This window comes from Lithobates pipiens, unplaced genomic scaffold (assembly GCF_037356315.1).
Source record: "Lithobates pipiens isolate NorthernLeopardFrog02 unplaced genomic scaffold, aLitPip1_a1.2 Scaffold_3, whole genome shotgun sequence".
NCBI classification, from domain to species: Eukaryota; Metazoa; Chordata; class Amphibia; order Anura; family Ranidae; genus Lithobates; species Lithobates pipiens.
Genome location: NW_027507790.1, coordinates 99172855 through 99196104, shown reverse-complemented (window position 1 = coordinate 99196104; position 23250 = coordinate 99172855). Strand labels below are relative to the sequence as shown.

The window sequence follows — 23250 nt, the reverse complement described above, 5'->3', positions numbered from 1 at the left end:
TTTGTATCTATGGAAATGTGTAACATAGCTTCCCAGAAGGCCCTGTTAGACGTTTCTTTGCCTAAGCTTGTGTATCAAAACAATGGAACCCAAACCTCTTTGTTCTACAAATATTCACTTCAAAGGATCCCTAGTTTAGATATTCAATGAAGGTGGCCAGCTCGTGCCGAATACTTAATTTCCCTGAAAATCTCATCTACTTACAAGGTAAATCTCCCGCTCAAAATAGTTTCTGCCAAGGATTTGCATTAAAGAGGGCTGACTTATGCAAAGTATAGGGATTGGAGATGTAGCTAATCCTTAACCAGGAATAGGGGGGCCCACCAATCAGAGCCACGCCAGGCCGATCAATGAGCCTGTAATGATATACACAGACTAGATTGGAAGGGAGAGACATTCTATGGCAGAGCAGCCACCAGAATGGAACCTTTGTGAAAATGGTAACTATGGGAAAGCTCTCTTTTACTTGTATCTAAATGTTTGTCTTATGACTTTTCTGTCCTGTTGTTTTGTAGATTAATGTTTTGAGTATTATATTATATATTCTGTTATTTTAACCTAAGATTTTCTTCCTTTGTATAGGCTTTAGATAGATTGCTGTGTATTAGGTTAGACGTCCTTACTATTTATCAATACATTTATGTTCTTGTGTTAAAGCTTTCACTCATAGTCAAAGAACTTTCATTAATCCAAATCATATCTGAGAGTAATTAAATCTAAAATATAACTTACGGGTAACAAGCTGCAGCAGCAGAAGGACAGAAGGGACCCTGTGCAGGGGCAATTGACAGATTGAACATGAGAATCACAGCATAAGCTGTTTTTTTCTTTCTTATTTTTTTTTTTAATTCTAATTTTATTTTTAATTATTATAAAGTATTACACATGATTAAACAATTTCAAACATATATATTACTTACATACATAATAATCACATTTATAATTTTATTTCCTCTTTTCCACCTCCCATACATACGTAAAAATACACATCAAACCACCCCCCCCCCCCCCCAATTTTTCTCTCCCTTCCCTCTCTCCTCTCTCCTCCCCTCTCCCCTCCTCTCCCCAGCGAAATCTTTCCTTCCATTTCTTCCCTCCTTCTTCCTCAATTTTTTTTTAATTTCCTATGCTGTCTCCAGGGAGTCCAAACCAGGAGGCACATTTCATACGTATCTAATTCTTGTGCTAAAAGTATCTCCATTCTCTCTATGTTATCCATTTCTAGGGCCCATTCGTTTTTCGAAGGAGACTGAGTTGATCGCCAGTGCCGCGGTATCACAGTTCTTGCTGTCATCAACCAGTACCCGAGAAGGGGGTCTTTCTTATTTTTTAAGCTGAACTCCAGCTTACCCTAGTCTTCCACAGTTGTACGTGGTCTTCCCCTGTACTGTAATTGCTTACACTGATTTCACTGCACACTTTGAGCTTCTGACAGTGTGCTTTAGAAGCTGCAGCATGTCTGATAGATCCTGCCTCATTTTCTTGGATGAAGGACACCCTGCATCATCTAATCCTGTCTTTTCCAGCCTTACTGCCCCTGGCCTGCCACTTCATGCATTAGGTTTCAGTTCTTTCCATTATGGAGGCTCAGCATCACATACGGGTGTTACCTAAGGCAGTCTGCATGCAAATGAAGTCTCCCTAGGAATACCTACTCCTCTAGACTGACACCCATCGAATAAGGCATTTTGATATTTGCATAACTCATCCCAAGAGCTAATCCACTGCTAGCAATTCTATCTGTCCTGAAAAATAGATATAAATGTTTAGATAGACTTCTCCAAGATAAATAAAATAAATAAGAATTGACTTACTTTTTATTGGATGCTATTTAGGCTTAATAGCAGGGACTGCAAACACATGAAAAAGGTGTACAGACATCATCATACATGTTTCAATGCAACATGGATCTGAGCTATTTTTAAAAACTCACTGTAGCACAGCTCACAGATGTGAACAAGTTATATCTATAAAATGACCTGAAATATGCATTTTAGCATGTTCCAACACACATTTTACAATGCCATCAGTGACAACCTTGAAGACAGATGACATTCTATGACTGCGGGAGTCTTGGACTCACCCTCAAGTGAGGCACCAATGTAGCTTCCCATACTCACAGTGTAATGATGCAGATAGCAGCACTAATGCCATTGCCTCACTGCAGTTTCTACATCATTGATGACTGCTCACCACCACGTGTTGTGCATCCCTGTGCCTGCAGTCCCATAGCTGTCTATTGGGACACAGGAGCTGCATGTGTCAGAATCCGTGTGTGCATCCATGTGGGGTGTGGATGCACAGCCCCAAAAGCACCCAAGGTGAGTTTGGAGACACACCCCTGCACCCACATGGATGCCATACTGGAGTACAGTGGCTGCAGTCAGTGTGCATCCCAACAGACATGGATAGGATTGCCAGCACATGGATGAGCACAACACCTGTGCATCCCTGTGGTAGTAAAACAAAGCACTGCACGTGGTGTGAATGTAAATCCCCCCGTGAGAATGAGGTCTAAAGAAAAAAAAACATTCATATGGGGGTCCTTAGGAAGAGCGGGCATAGCTTGAAGTTGGGCATTAAACCAAAAACCTACAGAAAAGGATCTGTCTGTAAGAGTATGTAATACTGTCTGTCTGTCTGTACTGTGCAACTCCCTAAAACAAACCCTTTCTGCCAAGGGCATGTTCACAAACCTATTTATTTTAAAGTAGGTGCCCATCAGTAGCAAGAAATTGTATTTAGCACAAACATTTCCAGGAAAACATATGTAGATTGTATACTGTAATTTTGATATCAAACACCGCATCTGTTATTAAGATGATCATAGAGCAAGAAGCCCTTATATTTGCCAGATTTATCAATTTGTTAGATAGCGTTTTGATAATTACAGCAGAAGGTGAGCCGCTGTATCCTTAATTCTTGGAATGACAGCTACAGACTAGATAGGAAAACTTCCCAGGCTTCTGCTATAATTTGATAAGTAGAGCTCATGTTTCCAAATATGTTCTATAATCCCTACTCCCATTTCCGAAGGGCAAAAGAACTATACTGTAATGTCACAGTGTTCTAAAGCTGAATTTGTGTGTATGACATTAATTTTCATTTATATTGCATAATTGGGCACAACTAGAGTTGCAAAGCATGTTCCCTCTAATGATTATACAGTGTTCTGAGAATACAGGCACTTTCATCTATGGTGTGCAGGCCAAGATTGATCAATTAGTGCCCAATTAAGGAATATGTGACTTTTCCATCTGCGGGCACAGATGAAGGCATGCCAAACATAGCCTAGGCTGTGATCAGAACATAAACAAAAAAGTCTGCTAATTGATGCCAGTCATATTGCGTTGGTACCTTTCATGCAGTGCACTTATATATAGAATTCCCTTTTATGTGAGGAGCCTATAAGATCTTTGTGACTATTTTATTCTGTAATGTTGCACAGTTTCTTTACCGATATTGTTACACAATAGTAAATTGAACTTGTTGGCAACACTTTTTATTTTTCTGTATATATCACATTACCTTAAGTCCATATTACCTCATCTGCTAATCATAATATTCCATAAAGAAATGCACACATGAAAATATGATACTAAACCATCAGGCACTAATCCTAAAGTTGATATGAATTTTCACTTAACTCACTTTGTATTTTCTTAATTATGATAAATCTTGCCAGAATGTATATTTTCTTTGGTGAAATATAAACTGCAATCCCCATTTTATTTAACTCATCTTTTACAAAGTAGTGCTACCCCCAGATGAGCCACTGATATTAACTTGTTCTTTCCCAGAGAATTAGCCCAGAGGCTACCAGTCACCCCAGCAATAGTCCATTTACCCTTGCTCCAGTAAACAGTATAGGGGTTGTCTTTTGAAGCTTTATTGCTTATAAATTTGAACAGAAGGGAGAGGTGCAGGGTGGTATAGGGCACTCCAGGAACACAGAGTCAGGAGGACATATTCCACTAGGTTAAGCTTCCCTTCTGAACAGACTTTATTACAGGAACACAAAGAAATGACCAGAACCGAGACACTGTAAGCCCCTGTACACATGGTCGGAGATTCCAGCAACCAAATCCGTCGGATTAATTCCGAGTGATTAATTCCGGAAGAGGTCCGGAAGTGATGTTGCATGCACACGGTTGGACTCAGTTGTCGGAAAATCTGATTGTACATAACGTGATGTTGTTATTTCGTTACGACGGGACTACGTTCAGGCTAGTAGCCAATAGCTTTGGTCTAGGAATTTGATCTGAGCATGCGTGGCACTTTGTCTGTCGGAGTAGGCTACACATGATCGGAGTATGTCCGATCGGAGCATTTTGTCATAAAATTTTACCGGCAAGTTGTAAAAGTTGGTCCGTCGGATATTCCGACGGAAACAGTCCGATGCAGACCACACACAGTCGGAATATCCGACAAAACGGTCCGATAGGAAACATTCCGTCGGAATCTCTGACCGTGTATACAAGGGCTAAGAGCGGTTTCAGTGAGGGCTACCACTGACCCTTATTACCAATAAAAAAAAAGCCACAGTCACCAGAATTTGGAGGTCAACACCCAATTTCCACCAGACATCTCTATGTCACAGGACTGCAGAGTTTCTAGCTCCCTCCAGGCCCTTTTTGGTTGCAAGATAGCTACGCATCCATCTTCCACCAAACATTTATCAGTGAGAGAGACGTTAATACTCAAAATGCCACAGGACAGCTGTATACTTTCCAATTTACAACAGGCACTCCTCTGTGAGCTCTCTAGACCAGATCCTTAGGTGAAGTACCTTAACTGACTCCAAAGATACTTGAAAAAAGATCCCCAGCTCTGCCACAGCTGGGACCTCGATGAACACCAGCAAACTCCAGTGGAAATGTCTCAAAGGAGCCACACCCCTGAGGCTGTGAAACCTCTCCTGCAGGACAAGAGCATGGCTACTTCAGACCCCAGGCTATTTATACTCCTCCCATCCACCCACTGGACACACATCCTCAGGGATTGGCTGAAGCACAATAACTATTCAAGCTGCTCGTTTGACGCTACCAGCCCTATATTCTAGAAACTTCCAGAAGGCAAGGGGAAGCAGTGACACCTCTGCATTCTCTGCATTAGGCTAAAAAACCTTTTAATAGTGGCTTCCCCTCTAACTCACATACCTACTCACCTGAACCTGATTTTGGCCTAGAGCTTTACACATTTGCAGAAGACCTTCTACTGTCTCCTGGCTCTCACAGGCTTGGCTGAGAGCAGCGGGAGCCATTGGCTCCTGTTGCTGTCAATGAAAACCTGCGAGCAGAGAGCTTGGGTAGGGCCGAGCCATGTTGTATGGTGATGAGTGATCCCATGGGAAGCAGCTTACTATGAGGACACTTGAAGGAGGGGGAGAGCCAGAAGAGGGGAACTGAAAAGAGAAGGATGGGGGCTGCTCTGTGCAAAACCAAGGCACAGAGCAAGTAAGTATAACAGGTTTGTTGTTTAAAAAAATAAAAAAATTAAGCTTTAGGATCACATTAAGATATGATCTGGGAACACACCCTGGTTTTGCTTCATGATGTGCAGTGAATTTAATATTCTACAAATGTCACTGTTGTCTCTGACAATTACTAATTATTTGTAGATCCTAAAAGACATTGCTGTTAACAGTATTAAAGAACCATAAACAGAAAACAAACAAAATAAGCATATACCTAAAACCAAGATTATTTTATACTATTTGTCTAGTGTTATACAGTCCAGAGTTTATGCTCAAGGCTTTTAAATTTTTTATTGAGATGTAATATAGGACTGCAATATAACCTAACTCAAGGACAAGTCTTTTCAGCTATTCATTTCTTTCCTGGAAATTTCTTTGCTGCAAATAAATATGTTGGTTTAGAAATGTTCTTAGTAAAACAAAAACAAAAACACACAATGCAATATAATTATCAGAAGCATGTGGTTTAAATCCATTTGAAGTGTATCTATTGTGCTTATGATGGACATACTGTACTGAGTTGTATTAATGGAGTTGTTGGGCAATTTAAATTACATGAATAAATGGGTCTATGTGAATTATGTATTGAATTTTTTAGGATTCATGTTGGCTTACTTTGGTAGATAAATGCATTTACTCCCTCAAACAAAGCAATGCATTCATTCTGTTATACAAAGCATAATTACAGCATCTGGGGAAAAGATTTTCAATTGTACTGTTAATATTTGACTTTAATGAGTCTATTTTAGATTTTATCCTAAACTACTTTAACCTGTGAATAAATACAGCACTTCTGCCAAAGTGTATAGGGAATGAGTCTTTTGCCATTAGCTTCATTGCAATATGTTGTGCTTAGGTTTCACAGGCTACATTGACCAGAAAAATGTAAAAAAACACGTCAGGGGATCAGTACGGATGGATGACTTAGACTATAGTTGATGGTAGTTACAGTAAAATATATAGTATACCATCTGTTCCCAGGTTAAAGGTTTATCATTAACACTTAATTTTCATTACCTATGGCTAAATGGTACAAGGAAAAAACAATAAGTAGAATGATCAATTTGAAAGGCTGTTCTGTTCTTTGTCTATCGTGTTCTCATTTTAAAGGAGTAAAAACATTAAACACTATTAATTTAAAAATTGCCTAGCTTTCTTTGTCCTCTATATTTACAGTATATTGCTTTCTGAAAGGAAAGCCCATCCAAAGGGTTGAAACACTTGCTGGATTCTTATATCAATAAAGTGAATCTGTCAAAAACATGGCTTATTTCTACTATGTATATAATTAAATTGTATAACCAGAGGTTACACATAGTAAAAATGTTTTTAAAAGAAACTGTAGATCCACGCAGCTGGAGTTTTACAATATAGCAGAATTGGGCTTAACCATACTATTATTATCTATTGTACAACTCTGCTGGTACTTTATTGTGAAGGGTTTTCTCAGGGATGAAGAGAGACTCTTAGGATGTAGAAGAGATGGGGCCAAGCTCAGTCTCAACAAGAAAAGATCTTCATAACTTAAGCTGCCTAAATCTCTGGGTGAACTTATTTTTAATGATGATAATAATATATGATAATTAATGACAACTTTCACTTATGCATGTTTTTATCATATCCTCAGTTTGTAATGCCAAATAATGTTAAAAGTTCAATCTAATAACCCCATATATATATAATCACTACCCCTCTGCAGAAATTCTAAAGCCAAGAAAAAGCAATTCTCACTCTGCATGCTACTGAGGGGTGAAATTCTCAAACAGAGGATGATATATATTGCTCCAAATTCATATAATGTATCCAGGGTGGTGCAGTGACTTTTAAAACAAGAAAAGGAGAGAAGATGAGTTTACTGAAAATGTGGCCCTCGACAAATATATATGTACTGGGGAAGAAGATGGGTGCACCTGGTGTCAATCTTAGATAAAGGACTCAAAAAAAACATTTAAGATAAGGAAGAGTTAAGAAATTGTACTTTGGAATTAACTAATCAAATGAAATGATGACCTACAAAGCGATTTTTGGCTGTTTCATCAGGAACCTGCTAAAATATGCACACTGTATGACCTGCTTAAGTAACACCCCTCCGTTAGAATCACCACAGAGGACACAAAATGTTCCAAAGTAGCTTGCAATATTCTGATAATGTGTATGTAACCTTACTCAAGAGTATAATTCCTATTGATGACAATAGTTTTATTCCTATTGATGATAGAAAATATAATATACATGGAAAAGTATCCTTTATGCCACGTACACACGACCGGACTTTTCGAGGGACTAGGTCCGACAGACTTTCGACGGAGTTCTGACGGAGTTCTGACAGAGTTCTGACGGACTTTCCGAATGAACAGACTTGTTCACACACAATCACACCAAAGTCCGATGGATTCGAACGTGATGACGTACGAACGGACTAGAATAAGGAAGTTCATAGCCAGCAGCCAATAGCTGCCCTCGCGTCGGTTTTTGTCCGTCGGACTAGCATACACACGAGTGGATTTCTCGGTAGGAGCTGGGTCCGGCGGAGTTCCGGCGGAAAAATTTGAAACATGTTCCATTTCTAAAGTCTGTCGGATTTTTGCAAATCAAAAGTCCGCTGCAGCCCACACACGATCGAATGGTCTGCCGGAATTTTTCCCTCGGACCTTTGATGTTGAAAAGTCCGGTCGTGTGTACGCGGCATAAGGCAGATGCCTCACATGCCTATTATTCCTATTGGTTAATCAGCTCCTACAAAGATAGGGGAAACCAGCCAGAGAAGATGTATGGCCCCAAACATACAGTAGCTGCGAAATGAGATACAAGTGGCTTAAAATTAGAAAATGTCCACACTGGTAACAGGTGATCTGAATTCAACAGCATGATCACTGCAGGGTGCTTGCCCAGTCGCAGCTGATGCATTAATGAAAGGAAAATCCGGATGGCTGCACACCAAACTGAGATCCAAATGCCTTTATTTGCATAAAACCATGAATAACATGAAGAGCACTACATGTACAGGCAAGGGAGGACCAGCCTACATGAATCTGCTTGGAGGAGAGTATTACCAGACAGAGGTTTCTTGTAGAGACCAAAAGTAATGCAACAATCCGTTCCATGCAGAGTGACATCCAACAAGGTCATAATATCATGGCTGTGTCATTGTCCAGTGAACTTTAAAATAAGTGGATTATTATTTAAATTATCCAGGAGTTTGTTGAAACTGTCTGGTGGACCAGTGTAGATGAACAACAGGTCATCTATATAGCGATGGTAGAATTTTATCCCGGACCAAAATGTATTTATACTCCCAAAATATGGACCCTCTCCCACCAACCCATATATAGGCTGGCGTGGGACAGGGAAAAACAAACCCCCATTGCTGCCCCACACTTCTGGAGGTAAAAATATATAAGTTTTTTTTCTTCCCCTTTACATTAGTGACTCTTTTATGTTGTTACCTGGGCTGTTTCTCTCTTTAGTAGTCTAGTTTTTGAATTTACCTTAAATACATATTAATGGATAAAGTATAAATATATAATAGAGGGTCTGGCTGTACTATTTCATATGTTTTTATCTTGTATATTTTTTATATATATTTTTGTACTATTACTTTTACACCTTATTATTTGTTTTTTGTAACACAAGTTTTTGATTGTTAAGCAATGATAAGAACGTTCTATTGAATTGGTTAATTAACCTGATGACACCCCCACTGGGGAGGGTCTGGCCAGGTATAAATTACCAGTTCATAGATTAAACAAATGGGCTTTGAGAAAGCACAATTCATGTGCAAAACATTTAAGCCGGTCCATCCCTTAGCTTGTACATGTAGTGCTCTTCATGTTCTTCATAGTTTTATTTGAATAAAGACATTTGGATCTCAGTTTGGTGTGCAGACGTCCTGATTTTCCTTTCATTACCTACAGTATATGGTGAGTTGGTGTATAATCTTTTACTAGCCTAGAATCAGCCTTTCTTGTTTTGTAAAACCATTCCTGCATGGAACATACTTCCCTGCAAGCTGATAGGTTCATATTCTGGCTAAATAAATGAGTGGATGGGTTGTGTGGCGCTTCCTTCAAAAACAAATATATATAATCACACTACCGTGCACCAAAAGTGCAGAAGTATTCCTACAGTGCACACTTATTATCAGAATACTGTGTAAAACAAACTGAAAATACTATGTGAGACAAACTAAAAAGCGTAATAAATAAATACATAATTAACCCCTCAATCAATCATTAGATGCATAAATAAATAGTTATTGAGCCATAAGAGACCAAAACATATCCAAAAAAACAGGAATATATATATAATAATAGTCCAAAAAATATATAATAAAGTTCATAAAAATTGTGTATGTATATATATGGTGAAGCTCCAAAATAACCAAAAGTTCCAAGGTGTGCCCCAGATGATAATTCATAGCAAATATTGCAAAATTTGTGCTCAGACAATACAGGATACTCTTGTGCTTCCCCTCCAGGGTCCCCACTCACCGACTCCCCATATCCCTACAGAGGTAATAGGCGTATATGACAGCTATAGGTCCTGAAGGTTCCTGAGAGCTGATCCATTCTCACAGCAGTGACACCTTATCTGGCTCCTTCAGCTGTTGATATGCCCCAGAGACAATCCACACCGATCAAATACTTAGTAAGGGAAATATACAGGATTTGCCTGGATGTATCCTCATAAAAAAAGAGATATTCCTCCTATAGTGCAGTATTTCCATAAAAATGTATTTATTAAACATAAAATCCATTAAAAATAGAGTTTTTTTCCACAAACGTAAAAACAACTACACTAGACAGCAACACAAAACACAGCGTATAGAGGGGCCGGTTCGCGGCGTGCGCTTCACCTGCATTCCAGGCTCCCTCTTTGAGTACCGGAAGTGACATGAGTGCGTAGCTCCATCTTATGCATTTCGTCATGGACGTTCTCCCTCGTATTCTGGCTGTTCAGAAGTATAGCACACTGACTCCAAAAAAATGCTAGAATGAAAGTAAGATATACTTCCCAGGCAAACCATAGATTTTCTTGTTTAAAAGTAGGGATGAGCCGAACACCCCCCGGTTCTGTTCACGGCAGAACGTGCGAACAGACAAAAAATTTGTGCGTACACGCAAACCCCATTAAGGTCTATGGGACGCGAATGTGAAAAATCAAAAGTGCTAATTTTAAAAGCTAATATGCAAGTTATTGTCATAAAAAGTGTTTGGGGGCCTGGGTCCTGCCCCAAGGGACATGAATCAATGCAAAAAAACTGTTTTAAAAACAGCCGTTTTTTCTGGGAGCAGTGATTTTAGTAATGCCTAAAGTGAAATAAACAAAGTGAAATATTCCTTTAAATATCGTGTCTGGGGGTTGTCTAAAGTATGTCTGTAAAGTGGCGCATTTTTCGACTGTTTGGAACAGTCCCTGCGCAAAATTACATTTCTAAAGGAAAAAAAAGTAATTTAAAACTGCTTGTGGCTGTAATGTAATGTTGCCCCCCTCCACGTTGCTCATTACCGGGCCCTCTGGATCTCGTATGGATATTAAGGGTAACTCCGCACCCAAATAAAAAAAAAGGCGTGGGGCCCCCAGGCCCTATATACTCTGAAGAGCAGTATACAGGCAGTCCCCGGGTTACAAACAAGATAGGGACTGTAGGTTTGTTGTTAAGTTGAATCTGTTTGTAATTTGGAACAGGTGTAGCTCCAGCCCAAAAATCAATTTTTAAGATTTTTTATAAAAATAATATAGGGTAGGGTTATCCCCCAGGTACCATTTTTTTTTGCTCTCTGTGCCTCTATTCATAAGATTTCACCTCACTTTCTGTCCCAATGAAAATTGCATTTTGAAAATTTTGGGTTATTAGGGAAACAAGGATTGGTGATAAAGCATCAGTAGAGACACCTTTTTCCCATATTAACTCTTACAGGAGAGAATTTCCCTTCATATGTGTCGATTTCCTCTTACTACCTGTTGTCTCCCTCCGTTTCTAAGTAGGAGTCATTTCTAAGTCGGATATTTGAAAATAGGGGACCGCCTGTATATACTATACAGCCTGCCCTATACACTCTGGGGAAAATTGGGCCTTAGGTGTTGGTGGTACCAGAACACTGTAAGCCCACACAGATACTCTTGTTGAGCGCAGGAACGGACCCTGCTGTGAAATATTAGATCAAAAATTGTAATTACAATATAGTGCACCCGTAGTGCAGTTGCTATTACTTTTCTGGTGTACACAGTACACAATACAGTGTAGTGCGGTGTTGCAAAACAAAATATACATCATGTCCAGAAGGCCACCAAGGAGAGGCAGATGATCACAGGACACTAAAAGAGGGCAAGCAGGCTATGTGTCTACAGTCAACAGTGCTGGTCATGGACATGGTGTTAAACAGGGGCAGAAAAATTGGGCCTTAGGAGGCGGTGGTGGTGGTGGCACAACACTGTAACCCCTCACAGATACTCTTGTTGGGCACAGGAACAGGCCCTGCTGTGAAATATAAGATCAAAAATTGTAATTACAATACAGTGCAGCCGTAGTGCAGTTGCTATTACTTTTCTGGTGGTGTACACAGTACACAATACAGTGTAGTGTGGTGTTGCAAAACAAAATATACATCATGTCCAGAAGGCCACCAAGGAGAGGCAGACGATCGCAGGCCACTAAAAGAGGGCAAGAAGGCTCTGTGTCTACAGTCAACAGTGCTGGTCATGGACATGGTGCATCCTCTGCCGGTGGCCGTGGGGCACACTTGCCCTTTTTTCTGCTGCTGGCCGTGTTATTGAGCCAGAACATGCAGACGAGTTGGTGGAATGGATAACAAAGCCGTCCTCATCCTCTGTCACCCAGGCTCAGAGTAGCTTTCCTTCCTATGCAGTCGCCAAAGCAGACTATTCCACTGGCTCCTTGTCCACAGTCACTCCTTCCATAGCCCAACCATCATGCACGGAGTAGTCCCCCGAACTATTCGACCACAGTGTCGGGTACATGCTGCTGGAGGATGCACAGCGATTTGAAGGCTCTGATGTTGGTTTCCAGGTTGAGGAAGGGAGTAACATGAGCTTAGAGAGAGTCGGTGCCCAAGAAGGACAAGAAACTGGCAGTCATGTTCCCACAGCTGCAGCATAGTGCCAAGTTTGCTCCAGTGATGAGGAGGGAGGGGATGATGAGGTCACTGACTCTACTTGGATGCCTGATAGAATAGAGGAGGAGGAGGAGGCACAACTCCAACGAGGCAGGATATCCTCTAGAGGGCAGCTTAAGGGCAGCCATCCTACGCATCACACGCAGAGCTCCGCAGGTACAGGGGTTGACTCCACGCTGATTTTGAAAAGTTCCTTGGTGTGGGCCTATTTGGACACATGTGCAGCAGATCGCACCATTGCTGTTTGAAACCTATGTCTGAAGCGGATCAAGCATGGACACAACTGAAGCCACGTGGGCACCAAATGCGTGACCAGACATATGATGACCTCCCATGCAGTCTTTTCCCTGTGTACTATATTTGAGATTTAATATCTATAGTCTACACCAAGGAAGAAAATATTAGGTTAAAATAAGAGCATTACATGAAAGAATACAGAGTATATTCCTGAAAACATTAATCTGCAAACATATTTAGTTACAAGTAAAATGCAGGCCTTTCCCATAATTACCCTTTCCACCAAGGTTCCATCCTGATGGTTGCTCTCTCATAAAAGTGTGCGTTTCCCTCCCATCTAGTCTGTGCATATCATTGCTGATGCCTCATTGGTTGGCATAGCATGGCTCTGATTGGTGAGCTTCCCTATTCCTGGTTAAGGACTGGCTACATCTCCAAACCCTATACTTTGCATAAGACAGCCCCCTTTAATTCAAATCCTTGTGACTATTCTGAGCAAGAGCTTAACTTGAATTTTCCTAGGAAGTTAACCACTTTCAGATCGGACTATTTTGCTGGCTTAAGACCAGACCACTTTTTGCGATTCGGCACAGCGTCGCTTTAACTGACAATTGCACGGACGTGCGACGTGGCTCCCAAACAAAATATACATCCTTTTTTTCCCACAAATAGAGATTATTTTTGGTGGTATTTGATTACCCTAGCGGTTTTTATTTTTTTGTGCTATAAACAAAAATAGAGTGACAATTTTGAAAAAAACACATTATTTTTTACTTTTTGCTATAATAAATATCCCCCAAAAATATATAAAAACACATTTTTTTCCTCAGTGTAGGCCAATACGTATTCTTCTACATATTTTTGGTAAAAAAAATCGCAATAAGCGATTATTGATTGGTTTGTACAAAATAAGCGTAGCAATAGCGTTTACAAAATAGGGGATAGTTTTATGGCATTTTTATAAAAAGTTTTTTACTTGTAATGGCGGCGATCAGCGATTTTTATTGTGACTGCGACATTATGGCGGACACATCGGACATTTTTGACACATTTTTGGGACCATTATCATTTATACAGCAATCAGTGCTATACAAATGCACTGATTCCTGTGTAAATGACACTCCCCATGAGATGATTGCAGGTATCCCCGTGGTGATTGAGTCCGCGGGACCCGCAACTGGACTCACAGGGGTCCCGACCGACACACACGCAATGGCAGGGCGGCAAATACAAATGGACGTACTTGTACGTCAATTTTCCTGTCCGTGGTGCCATTCTGCCGACCTACATCGTCATGCACCGGTCAGGAAGTGGTTAAGTATTGATTACGGGTTGGCCTCCCTTCATGGCATATCCCAGCATGGGGCCCTTTGAAGTGAGTATGTGTAAAACAATGAGGTTTGAATCCCATTGTTTGTATACACAAGCCTAGGCACCAAGATAATATGTTCCACCATAAATAGATAAAAGCTAAATTAAATATATTCATTAAATAAAAATAAATGCAGGACAGGGTTCAGTATTGTTGGAGCTTGTTCTGCCACCACGCCTCCAAAATACTAGCAGTGATTCTGCCACAACTCTCTCCTCCACCCCTTCTCTTCTTCTTCCTCTATGGCCTCTTCTGCAGATTTGTTCTCTGAACCAGCGGTGCTCCGAAAGCGTTCAAGGGGCTACGCAAGCACTCAGGCAAAAAGATGCCATGCGGTGCATGAGTTACATAGTTACATAATAGGTGAGGTTGAAAAAAGACACAAGTCTATCAAGTCCAACCTATGTGTGTGATTATATGTCAGTATTATATTGTATATATGTTACGGTCGTTCAGGTGCTTATCTAATAGTTTCTTGAAACTATCGATGCCTCCTGCTGAGAACACCGCCTGTGGAAGGGAATTCCAAATCCTTGCTGCTCTTACAGTAAAGAACACTCTACGTAGTTTAAGGCTAAACCACTGCTTAGGGGACAGGAGCCACACTGGGGCAAAGATTTTTAGGGGCAAAGATCTTTAGGGGCAGGCTCAGAGGTGGTTAATGCCATGCCAGCTTCAGGCAGGAATGGTTGTACGCGACAATGGCACCAACCTTCTCTCCACCCTCCAACAGGGACACTTGATCCATGTTCCATGTTTGGCACACATCCTGAATTTAGTGGTGCAGTGGTTCTTGAGCAGGTACCCAGGCTTACAAGATCTCCAGAGGTAGGCCTGAAAAGTCTGTGGTTATTTCCAACAGTCATACAATGTCAGTGCTCGGCTGGCTGGCATTGAAAGGGAATGCAACCTGCCCACCAACCGCCTCATTTGTGACTTGTCCACCAGGTGGAACTAAACACTGGCAATGCTGCAGCAGCTTTACATGCAGCAGAGGGCCATCAATGTGTACCTGTGTGAGTATGGTACCAGGACAGGGTCAGGGGAGATCGGTTTATTTTCGCCACGCCAGTGGCTACTGATCAAGCATGCATGCACTGTCCTGTCACCATTTGATGAGACCATGAGGATGGTGAGCAGAGACAATGTATGCATCAGTGATACTGTCCCTCTTGTCTTCCTGTTGGAGCACATGCTTCATGGAATAATGGACAGGCCACTTGAGGCAGAACAGCGGGAGGAAGAGGAGGACTTCTTTACCTCTCAAGGTCCCCTTTATCCAGATAGTGTTCCTGCGGGCCCGCCAAACACACAGGAAGAAGAGGAGGAGGAGGAGGATTGTGTCAGCATGGATGTGGAGGATAACACAACGCAGTCTTCAAGGGATGGTTTTCAGTCCCCAGTAACCCAAGGAGTTGTACATGGTTGGGAGGAGGTTGTTACAGATCATGTGATCCTTAGTGACCCAGAGGACTCAGAATTGAATGCCTCTACAAACTTTCACAGGCTTTGCAGAATCAGGGTGGCCAAGCAGCATAAGGACCCTAGGATTCATGGTTTCAAAGAGAAGGAGTCACTGGCAACCCTTTTTGATCCACGTTAAGGTTGCAGAACTCATACTGCCTTCGCAGAGGGAGCAGAGGATGAAACATCTTCAGGGGCCTTGAAGAAAGGTTTGTGCAATGCATTTCTAGACCCCGTGAGGTTACAATTTCCTGGTGCTGGTTGCTGAGGCTTCTGTCAGGTCACCTGACACCAGGTGACAGATGCACACCATTGAGGTCAGGAGTGCACCGCAAAGGTAGTAAACCCTACGGCTGACTGCTGCAGATGGGAGTCTAGGTGTTAAGGAAGGCAGGTCCGCTCTAACACCAACATGGATCCCACAGGGGCTAGAACATAAGATTCCCCAGGGTGCAGAGTCTAAGAGCCAGCAGGTGTTCATCAGAGCCTCTAGTGGTGAGGATGGACTGGGCTGCAACTGGCTCCAGGTCACAATCCCCAGGGTCTCCCAGCTCACGCCCACAGTAGGCTACAGGAGGACAGAGATAGTAAGGGAATAAGACAAAGGTCGGGGCGACTAGCAGACCAGGATAAACATAGAACACGCACAAGCAGGCAGGGATAGTCGAGAACAAGTCAAGATCAGTAACTGGAATAGACGTAGAAGACACAGCAACATGCAACATGCACACGGAAGCTAAACAGACAAAGGTTGATCAGCAAGGCAGGCTTGTTCCCTGATAGGGGTTGGGGTGGAGCCATGCTTTGAGGAGAAATTATTTAAGTAGCCAGATGAGAGTGGCTGGCCTCTAAAGGTGAACACGTGGAGGAGAGGTAAGCTGACAGACAAAGATTACTGCATAACAATGACAGCTTCGTCCAGTCAGATGAAGAGCAGTGGAGGTGGCTGGCTGACCATTGCCTTTAGACAATTTTTCAGTCCTCAGCACCAAGGTCTTATCGGTTCAAGCAACCATCGCCAGCGTCTGCAATAAATGGTGCAGGAATATCGAGGGGCAAGAGTAGACTTGCAGACCTTTCCAACAGAGCATCCACTGGGTTACTGGGTCTTGAGGATGGACCATTGACCAGAACTAGTTTAATATGGAATTGATCTACTGGCCTGTCCTGCATCCAGTGTTCTTTCTGAACGCACATTCAGTGCTGCTGGAGGGTTTGTAATGGATCATAGAGTGCGCCTGCCCACAGACTCCCTTGATAGGCTCACTTTCATAAAAAATGAATCAGTCTTGGATCAGCAGCAGCTATCAAGCACCTGATGCTGATGTAACCGATTGATTTTTCTATGGATGTGGGATCCCTTGAAGACTGCCTATGCTGAGTGACTATCCCATTCCTCCTCAATCTTGATGATGCTAGCTTCCAACAATATTTTTGGTTTAGGGCACCACCACCAATGTCTAAGGCCCAATTTTTATTTTAATTTCTGATCTAATATTTCACAGCAGGGCCCGTTCCTGCGCCCGACAAGAGTATCTGTGAGGGGTTACAGTATTGTGGCACCACCACCACCAAAGGCCCAATTTTTCTACCCCTGTCCCAGCAGCAGAAAAAAAAGGACAAGCGTGCCCCATGGCCACCTGCAGAAGATGCAGCATGTCCATGACCAGCACTGTGGACTGTAGACACAGAGCCTGCATGCCCTCTTTATTGGCCTGTGAGCGTCTGCCTCTCCTTGGTGGCCTTCCGTACATGATGGGGAATTTGTTTTGCAACACCACACTGAACTGTATTGTGTACTGTGTACACCGCAAGAAAAGTAGTAGCAACTTCTCTATGGGTGCATGATATTGTGTACATCACCAGAAGTCTTATAGCAACTATGGTTGAACTGTATGTATTGTGTACTGTGTACACCACCAGAAAAGTTGTAGCAACTACACTATGGGTACACAGTACTGTGTACACCAACAGAAGTGTAATAACAACTATGGGTATACTGTATTGTGTACACCACCAAAAAAGTAGTAGCAACTGCACTATGAGTGCACGGTATTGTGTACACCACTAGAAGTCTAATAGCAACTATGAGTGCACTATATGTATTGTGTACTGTGTACACCACCAGAAAAGTAGTAGAAACTGCACTGGGGGTGCACAGTACTGTGTACTGTGTACACCGCCTGAAGTATATTAGAAACAGTACACCAGGAACAGCCTGCAGGGAGATATAGCTAAACTGTATGCAGTGTATATATATATATATATATATATATATATATATATGTATACATATATATGAGACTATCTGTATATATGTATGTATTAAATACACTGCAGCTAACTGAATAATCTGCCTGCCTGCTCAATCTAAATGAGACTCTCCCTCTGTCCATGCCAACAACACACTACACAAGGCCGATGTGCAGGCAGCCTTATATAGTGTGGAGCGTGGACTGAGCCATGATTGGCGAAAGGCACCCTGCCTTTGGCCAATTATGGCTCTCCTAGCTGAGGGCGCTGTGATTGGCCAAAGCATGCAGGTCATGGTGCATGCTCTGTCTAATCATCATACAGCAATACACTGCGCTCCCACAGTGCATTATGACCCATTACACGCCGCTCAAATTTGGCGCAAACTGCCCATAATGTTAATTTTTAGATGAACGGGCGAACAGCCAATGTTCGAGTCAAACTCATGTTCGACCCAAACAAAAAGCTCATCCCTATTTTAAAGGAGTGTACAAGTAAATACCTAATTGCACAACATAATATAGAATTGCTATGTTAACTATAAGGCTCCATTCACACTTGTACGACTCCAAAGTTGTGCCAACTTTAAAGTGAAACTTTGGTGCAATTTTCAGGCAACTTTAACACAAGTTTGGATGGGTGCAACTTGGATATGACTTTTGCTTTGACCAGTGATAATGGACAACTGTTGCACATGTAGGATTTTTGTAGTACAGGCAAATTTAGGCAGGCCTAGCTGGAAGTGTGGGCTGGGAGTGGCTCAGAGCAGCCGCTGTGACTCACATCACTTCACTGTAACCTCCCTCTTTCTTCTAGAGGTGTTTCAGGGAGCCCTGAGGAATCACCAACTAGCATTGGCACGGGACAGGCCTTCTTGAAATACCCAGGGTCAGCCCAGCTAGGGAGGAGTTGTCAGGTGGAAGAACTGAGAATGGAGTACTAGGCTGTCAGGGCATTTGAGGGAGCTCCTCAGCCTGAGGCAGGGAGCCCTTCAAGAAAGCACGAAGGATCTGGACAGAAGGCACAGGAGGAGTCAGAGAGGATGGCAGGAGCTAGTACTGCTGGGCAAGTCTTCAGGAGGGAACCACTGTTTGCAGCCAGGAGGGCTGGTGAGGCATGCCAGAGAGGACTGAGAGTAAATAGTCAGAGCCAGTAGGGAGGATTGCAATTTCGCGGGCAGTGAAGTCAGGCAGCTGCAGCCAGAGGGCCCTAAAAAGGACTCACTGGGAGCAGTATTCCACCAGTAGGACAGCTAGCACCAGAGAAACGTTCTATATTGCTGCTAAATTGCAGGGGGCTACTGCTAAGGCCTGGCTAAGTCAGTGTCAGGCCTAACTACCCTGTGCTAGCTGTTCCTGGAACCACAAGATAGGACGTGAAGAGTTATGATGGAGGAGTATGGATAAGTGTACAAAGAGTATACATTGTTTCACTGGGCATCCCATATTTCCCACACCACATCCAAGTTAAATTCCCTCAATAAAAATAACAAAAACTAAGCAATGGACTGTTCATTGTCTTTTAGTGTCTGGAAAGTGAATGCCGGGCCGGCAGGGTGACAGATGGGCCACATCACTTAGCAGCCCCTATGGGGGTACCGCTACACACACAAGTTGCATTGTTTAGCATTCATGCAACTTTTGAGATTTAACATTGAAGTCTATGGCCCTCAAGTTGCATGAAAATCAGACCAAGTAGTGAATGATCTATTGTAAAGTTGTTGCAGCTTTAAGTCACGTATATATAAATGGGTATCATTGGAAAACATGGGAAACAACTTGTCATGCAACTTTGATTTCCAAAGTTGCATGACAAGTTCCACAAGTGTGAATGGAGCCAAAAGAAACCTCTGCAACTCCAATAGTTTTGTAATCTTTGCACAATACAATACACACAAGATCGCATCAGTCAGAGACATATTACATTTTTTATTATGAATTACTGTATTTGTAGCACTTGCACATTGCTAGTACAGTAACATATTCTTTGTGTCAGTGCAAAACTCTGTAGAACCAAATAACGAATGTTTTTATTGATAACTTACCTGGTGTGGCTGAGTGCATTATTAAAGCTGTTTGTGTTTTTTTTTCTATGTCTCAGGTACCCCGAGGATCCAGGTGATAAAGGCTTAAAAAAAAAAGAAGAAGAAAAATCAGATTCAGAGAAGCCTTTCTAAAGCTAAACTCCAAACAAACAGCTAAATACACAGATGAAATACACATAATGTATCTGTTTTATATAGTTACATAGTTAGTCAGATTGAAAAAATACACAAGTCTACCCATCCGGTGCTGAGATTCACATAGCTCTGTCACACAGAGCCCTGTTGGCAAGGAAGGGGACCTGTTTTTATTCTGCTGCAGTTCATTAACATCATATCTAAAAAGTGCAGCGCTGAAAGAAAAACACCATAAAAGTATATTTAGGTGAATGATAATGAAAAAAGTGCTGTAAACAAAAATCAATATACAAAACAAAAATGCATAATAACCATGATATATCAAAGTCCAGTTACTGTATCCAAATGAGAAGACTGTAGCTAATTCCTCAGTGACAAATGAAGTAGTGTGTTCAAAGAAAGAGACATTCAAAACGGGATAGCCATTCGTCTGATGGAAAATAGTAGATAAATACTTCTTACCAGACAAGGTAGACCCACCTGTCATACGACAGTGGGTCAATGAGGCTTATATCGGCCGAAGCCGGGTGGTCATCAGAGGAACAAGCTCTGATGTAGATGGAACCCAGGGAGATCCCAGTGTGGCACAGCCAGATATCCAGAGCTTGAAGGGATCCTGAAATCAGATGTTCTTTGGATCTCAAATGTAAGTACTAGAGACCAGTGACCAGTGGTGTAATTATCGCATTGGAACCATAATGCAAAAACAGAAAAAAGGCTCCATATGGTGCAGGTCATAAAATGTAAAGATGTTTAATCTCGATAAAAAATGTACAAAAATCTATAACAGATTAATGTATAAAATGGGATCACAGGCAAGATAAAAAGTACTTAAAGCAAAGTGGGGAACGAGTCCGACGCATTTCGACCTAATGGCCTTCAACTGGGGCATACTTCTGATCTCCCACATTGCTTATATATAACATACTTCATAGACCATAGGGGAGGGAAGAAGTCTGCCCCCAGACCATAAATAGGAAGTAATGGCCACAGGAATGAGTTCCATGCCTCACGGTGGGACCTGAATATAAAACACAGCTAGTTTGTTTAAACGTGGCTAGTTTCAATTGGCTGGTTGGAGCACATGACATGAAATCCAGGGGCTCAGTGCTAATGGCGTGAATCACACGCCTTGCTCTCGAGTTCACGTCAAAATAATCAATGATCAAGTCACATGGCCAAAGACATGTGACTTGCCATTAGTCATGTAAACTTTGTATTCGTCATCGTGTAACGTCATCACTCAGCGTTGGATGCTCTCAACGTTTGCCATGATGCACCATAGAAGTACTAATAGGCCAAGTATGAAAAAATGAATTATACTTGGTTGATGTAAAAGATAATGTCCCAGTCGACATTCATACCAAACGGCGAATAGAACTTGAGTTCATATATTCAGTCTTGAATCTGGATACCCCACGTAAACAAGAATCCCCCCTCCAATGTGGGACAAATTTATCAATAATATGAAACTGTGTGCCTGTGGGGTTTTTATCATGAAACTGTAAATAGTGTCGAGGTACACTGTGGTTGGTACGGCCCTTCTTGATGCTAGCCAGGTGTTCGTTGACCCTCACCGAGAAGGCCCTAATGGTATGTCCCACATATTGTTTAACACAAGGGCAAGTAATGAGATATACAATATATCTAGTGGCACAAGACGTAAAGTGCTTTATTTTGTAGCAACAAGAAGTAACTGTAGATGTAAAAGAATCCTTTTTACGTCTACCACATGCATTGTGTAGGCAAACGTTGCACCTACGACAGGGGTAGTATCATTACATTCTTGAAAAAAAGTGGTTCTCTTTGGAGGGTCAATTATATTAGGGGAAATGTCACCATGTATGGACCTCGCCCTTCTAAAAGTGACTCTAGCTCGCTGTGGAAGAACAGGTCCCAAAAACCATCATTCAATAGAGCTTTCCAATGTCTGTTAATGATGCTCTTTATTAGCTTATGCTGCATCGAGAAAGCTGCAAAAAAAGACCATCTAAACTTATTATCCTGGGTGGGCTTGGGTTTGTCCATCAGCAGTGTACTCCTATCCATTCATGTAGCTTTATCAATAGCCATATCTAAATCCCCAGACCTATACCCCTTTTCCACAAGTTTATTTTTTAGAGTTTCCGCTTGATGTAAATAGTCTACCGTATTGGTACAATGGCGTCGTAAACATAGAGATTGACCATAAGGGACAGAGGTGAGCCACTGATCATGATGCGCATGGGTGCAAGCACACATGTGCGCATTGGTGCGTGCACGTGCACACGTGCACAGATTGGGGTCAGTCCACCTATTTAAACCTGCCAGTGACATGCACACTTTGCTGAGTGGTCTTTTCAGCTAGTGCCTGTTTACCTGATCTGTACCAGTTTCTTGTATCCTGACCCGGCTTTCCTGAACCTTCCCTTGACCTCTTCCTGCCTACTTGTGACCCCGGCTTGTGCTTGACTCTACTTCTGCCTCATGTTCCTGTACTTCATTGCCCGACTGTGTACCGAACCTGGCCTGTGTCCCCCGTCTCTGCCTCTTCCTCACATCTCAGGACCTGCTCTGTCTGGCAGTTGATGACCCCCTGGCTTATGTCCTAGCTACGCTTCCAGCTGGTTCTGTCCCAGTGCTCTCCAGCCACCTGGTACCTGCCAAGATCCAGCCTGAACCATCTGCTACATCGACCCTCGTGCCACTCTTTGTTCTCCACTCCCTGTCATCAGTACCAGGGATGTTGGACAGGAGGTACAAGCAAAGTACCCTCTACAGCTCGATCTCCACCGGGTACGTGCTGAATCCCTTGACAGAAAATGTTCTACTGCGGCTAAACCTACATTTTGAGGTATACAGGTATATAAAGCTTCAACATCAGCTGTCACCAAAATCATATTTGAGTGGTATTCGGCTAATAGTATCTCTTGTATCCTTAAGGTAAGAAGGAATCTGTCTTACCAGAGGTTGGAGATGGAAATCAATATAATGTCCAATCCTGGACGTAACAGAGTCAATCCCACTGACAATGGGATGTCCAGGGGGACTGACTGTGTTTTTATGCACCTTAGGGAGATAATAAATCACTGGCATTCTAGGAGCTAGGGGTACCAAAAATAAATTTAATTTTTTGTCTAGAATACCCAATGCT

At 42.1% G+C, this 23250-nt stretch overlaps 1 protein-coding gene across 2 annotated transcripts in view; it reads right to left on the bottom strand.

Moving 5' to 3' along the window:
- The window catches only part of CCDC60 (coiled-coil domain containing 60), a 315694-nt gene that overhangs the window by 134920 nt on the left and 157524 nt on the right, over positions 1 to 23250 (bottom strand). For both annotated transcript variants that reach the window (XM_077462079.1, XM_077462080.1), the window contains exon 4: positions 19983 to 20065. In XM_077462079.1, coding sequence (XP_077318205.1) covers positions 19983 to 20065 — 83 coding nt within the window. The remainder of the gene's footprint in view (positions 1 to 19982; positions 20066 to 23250) is intronic.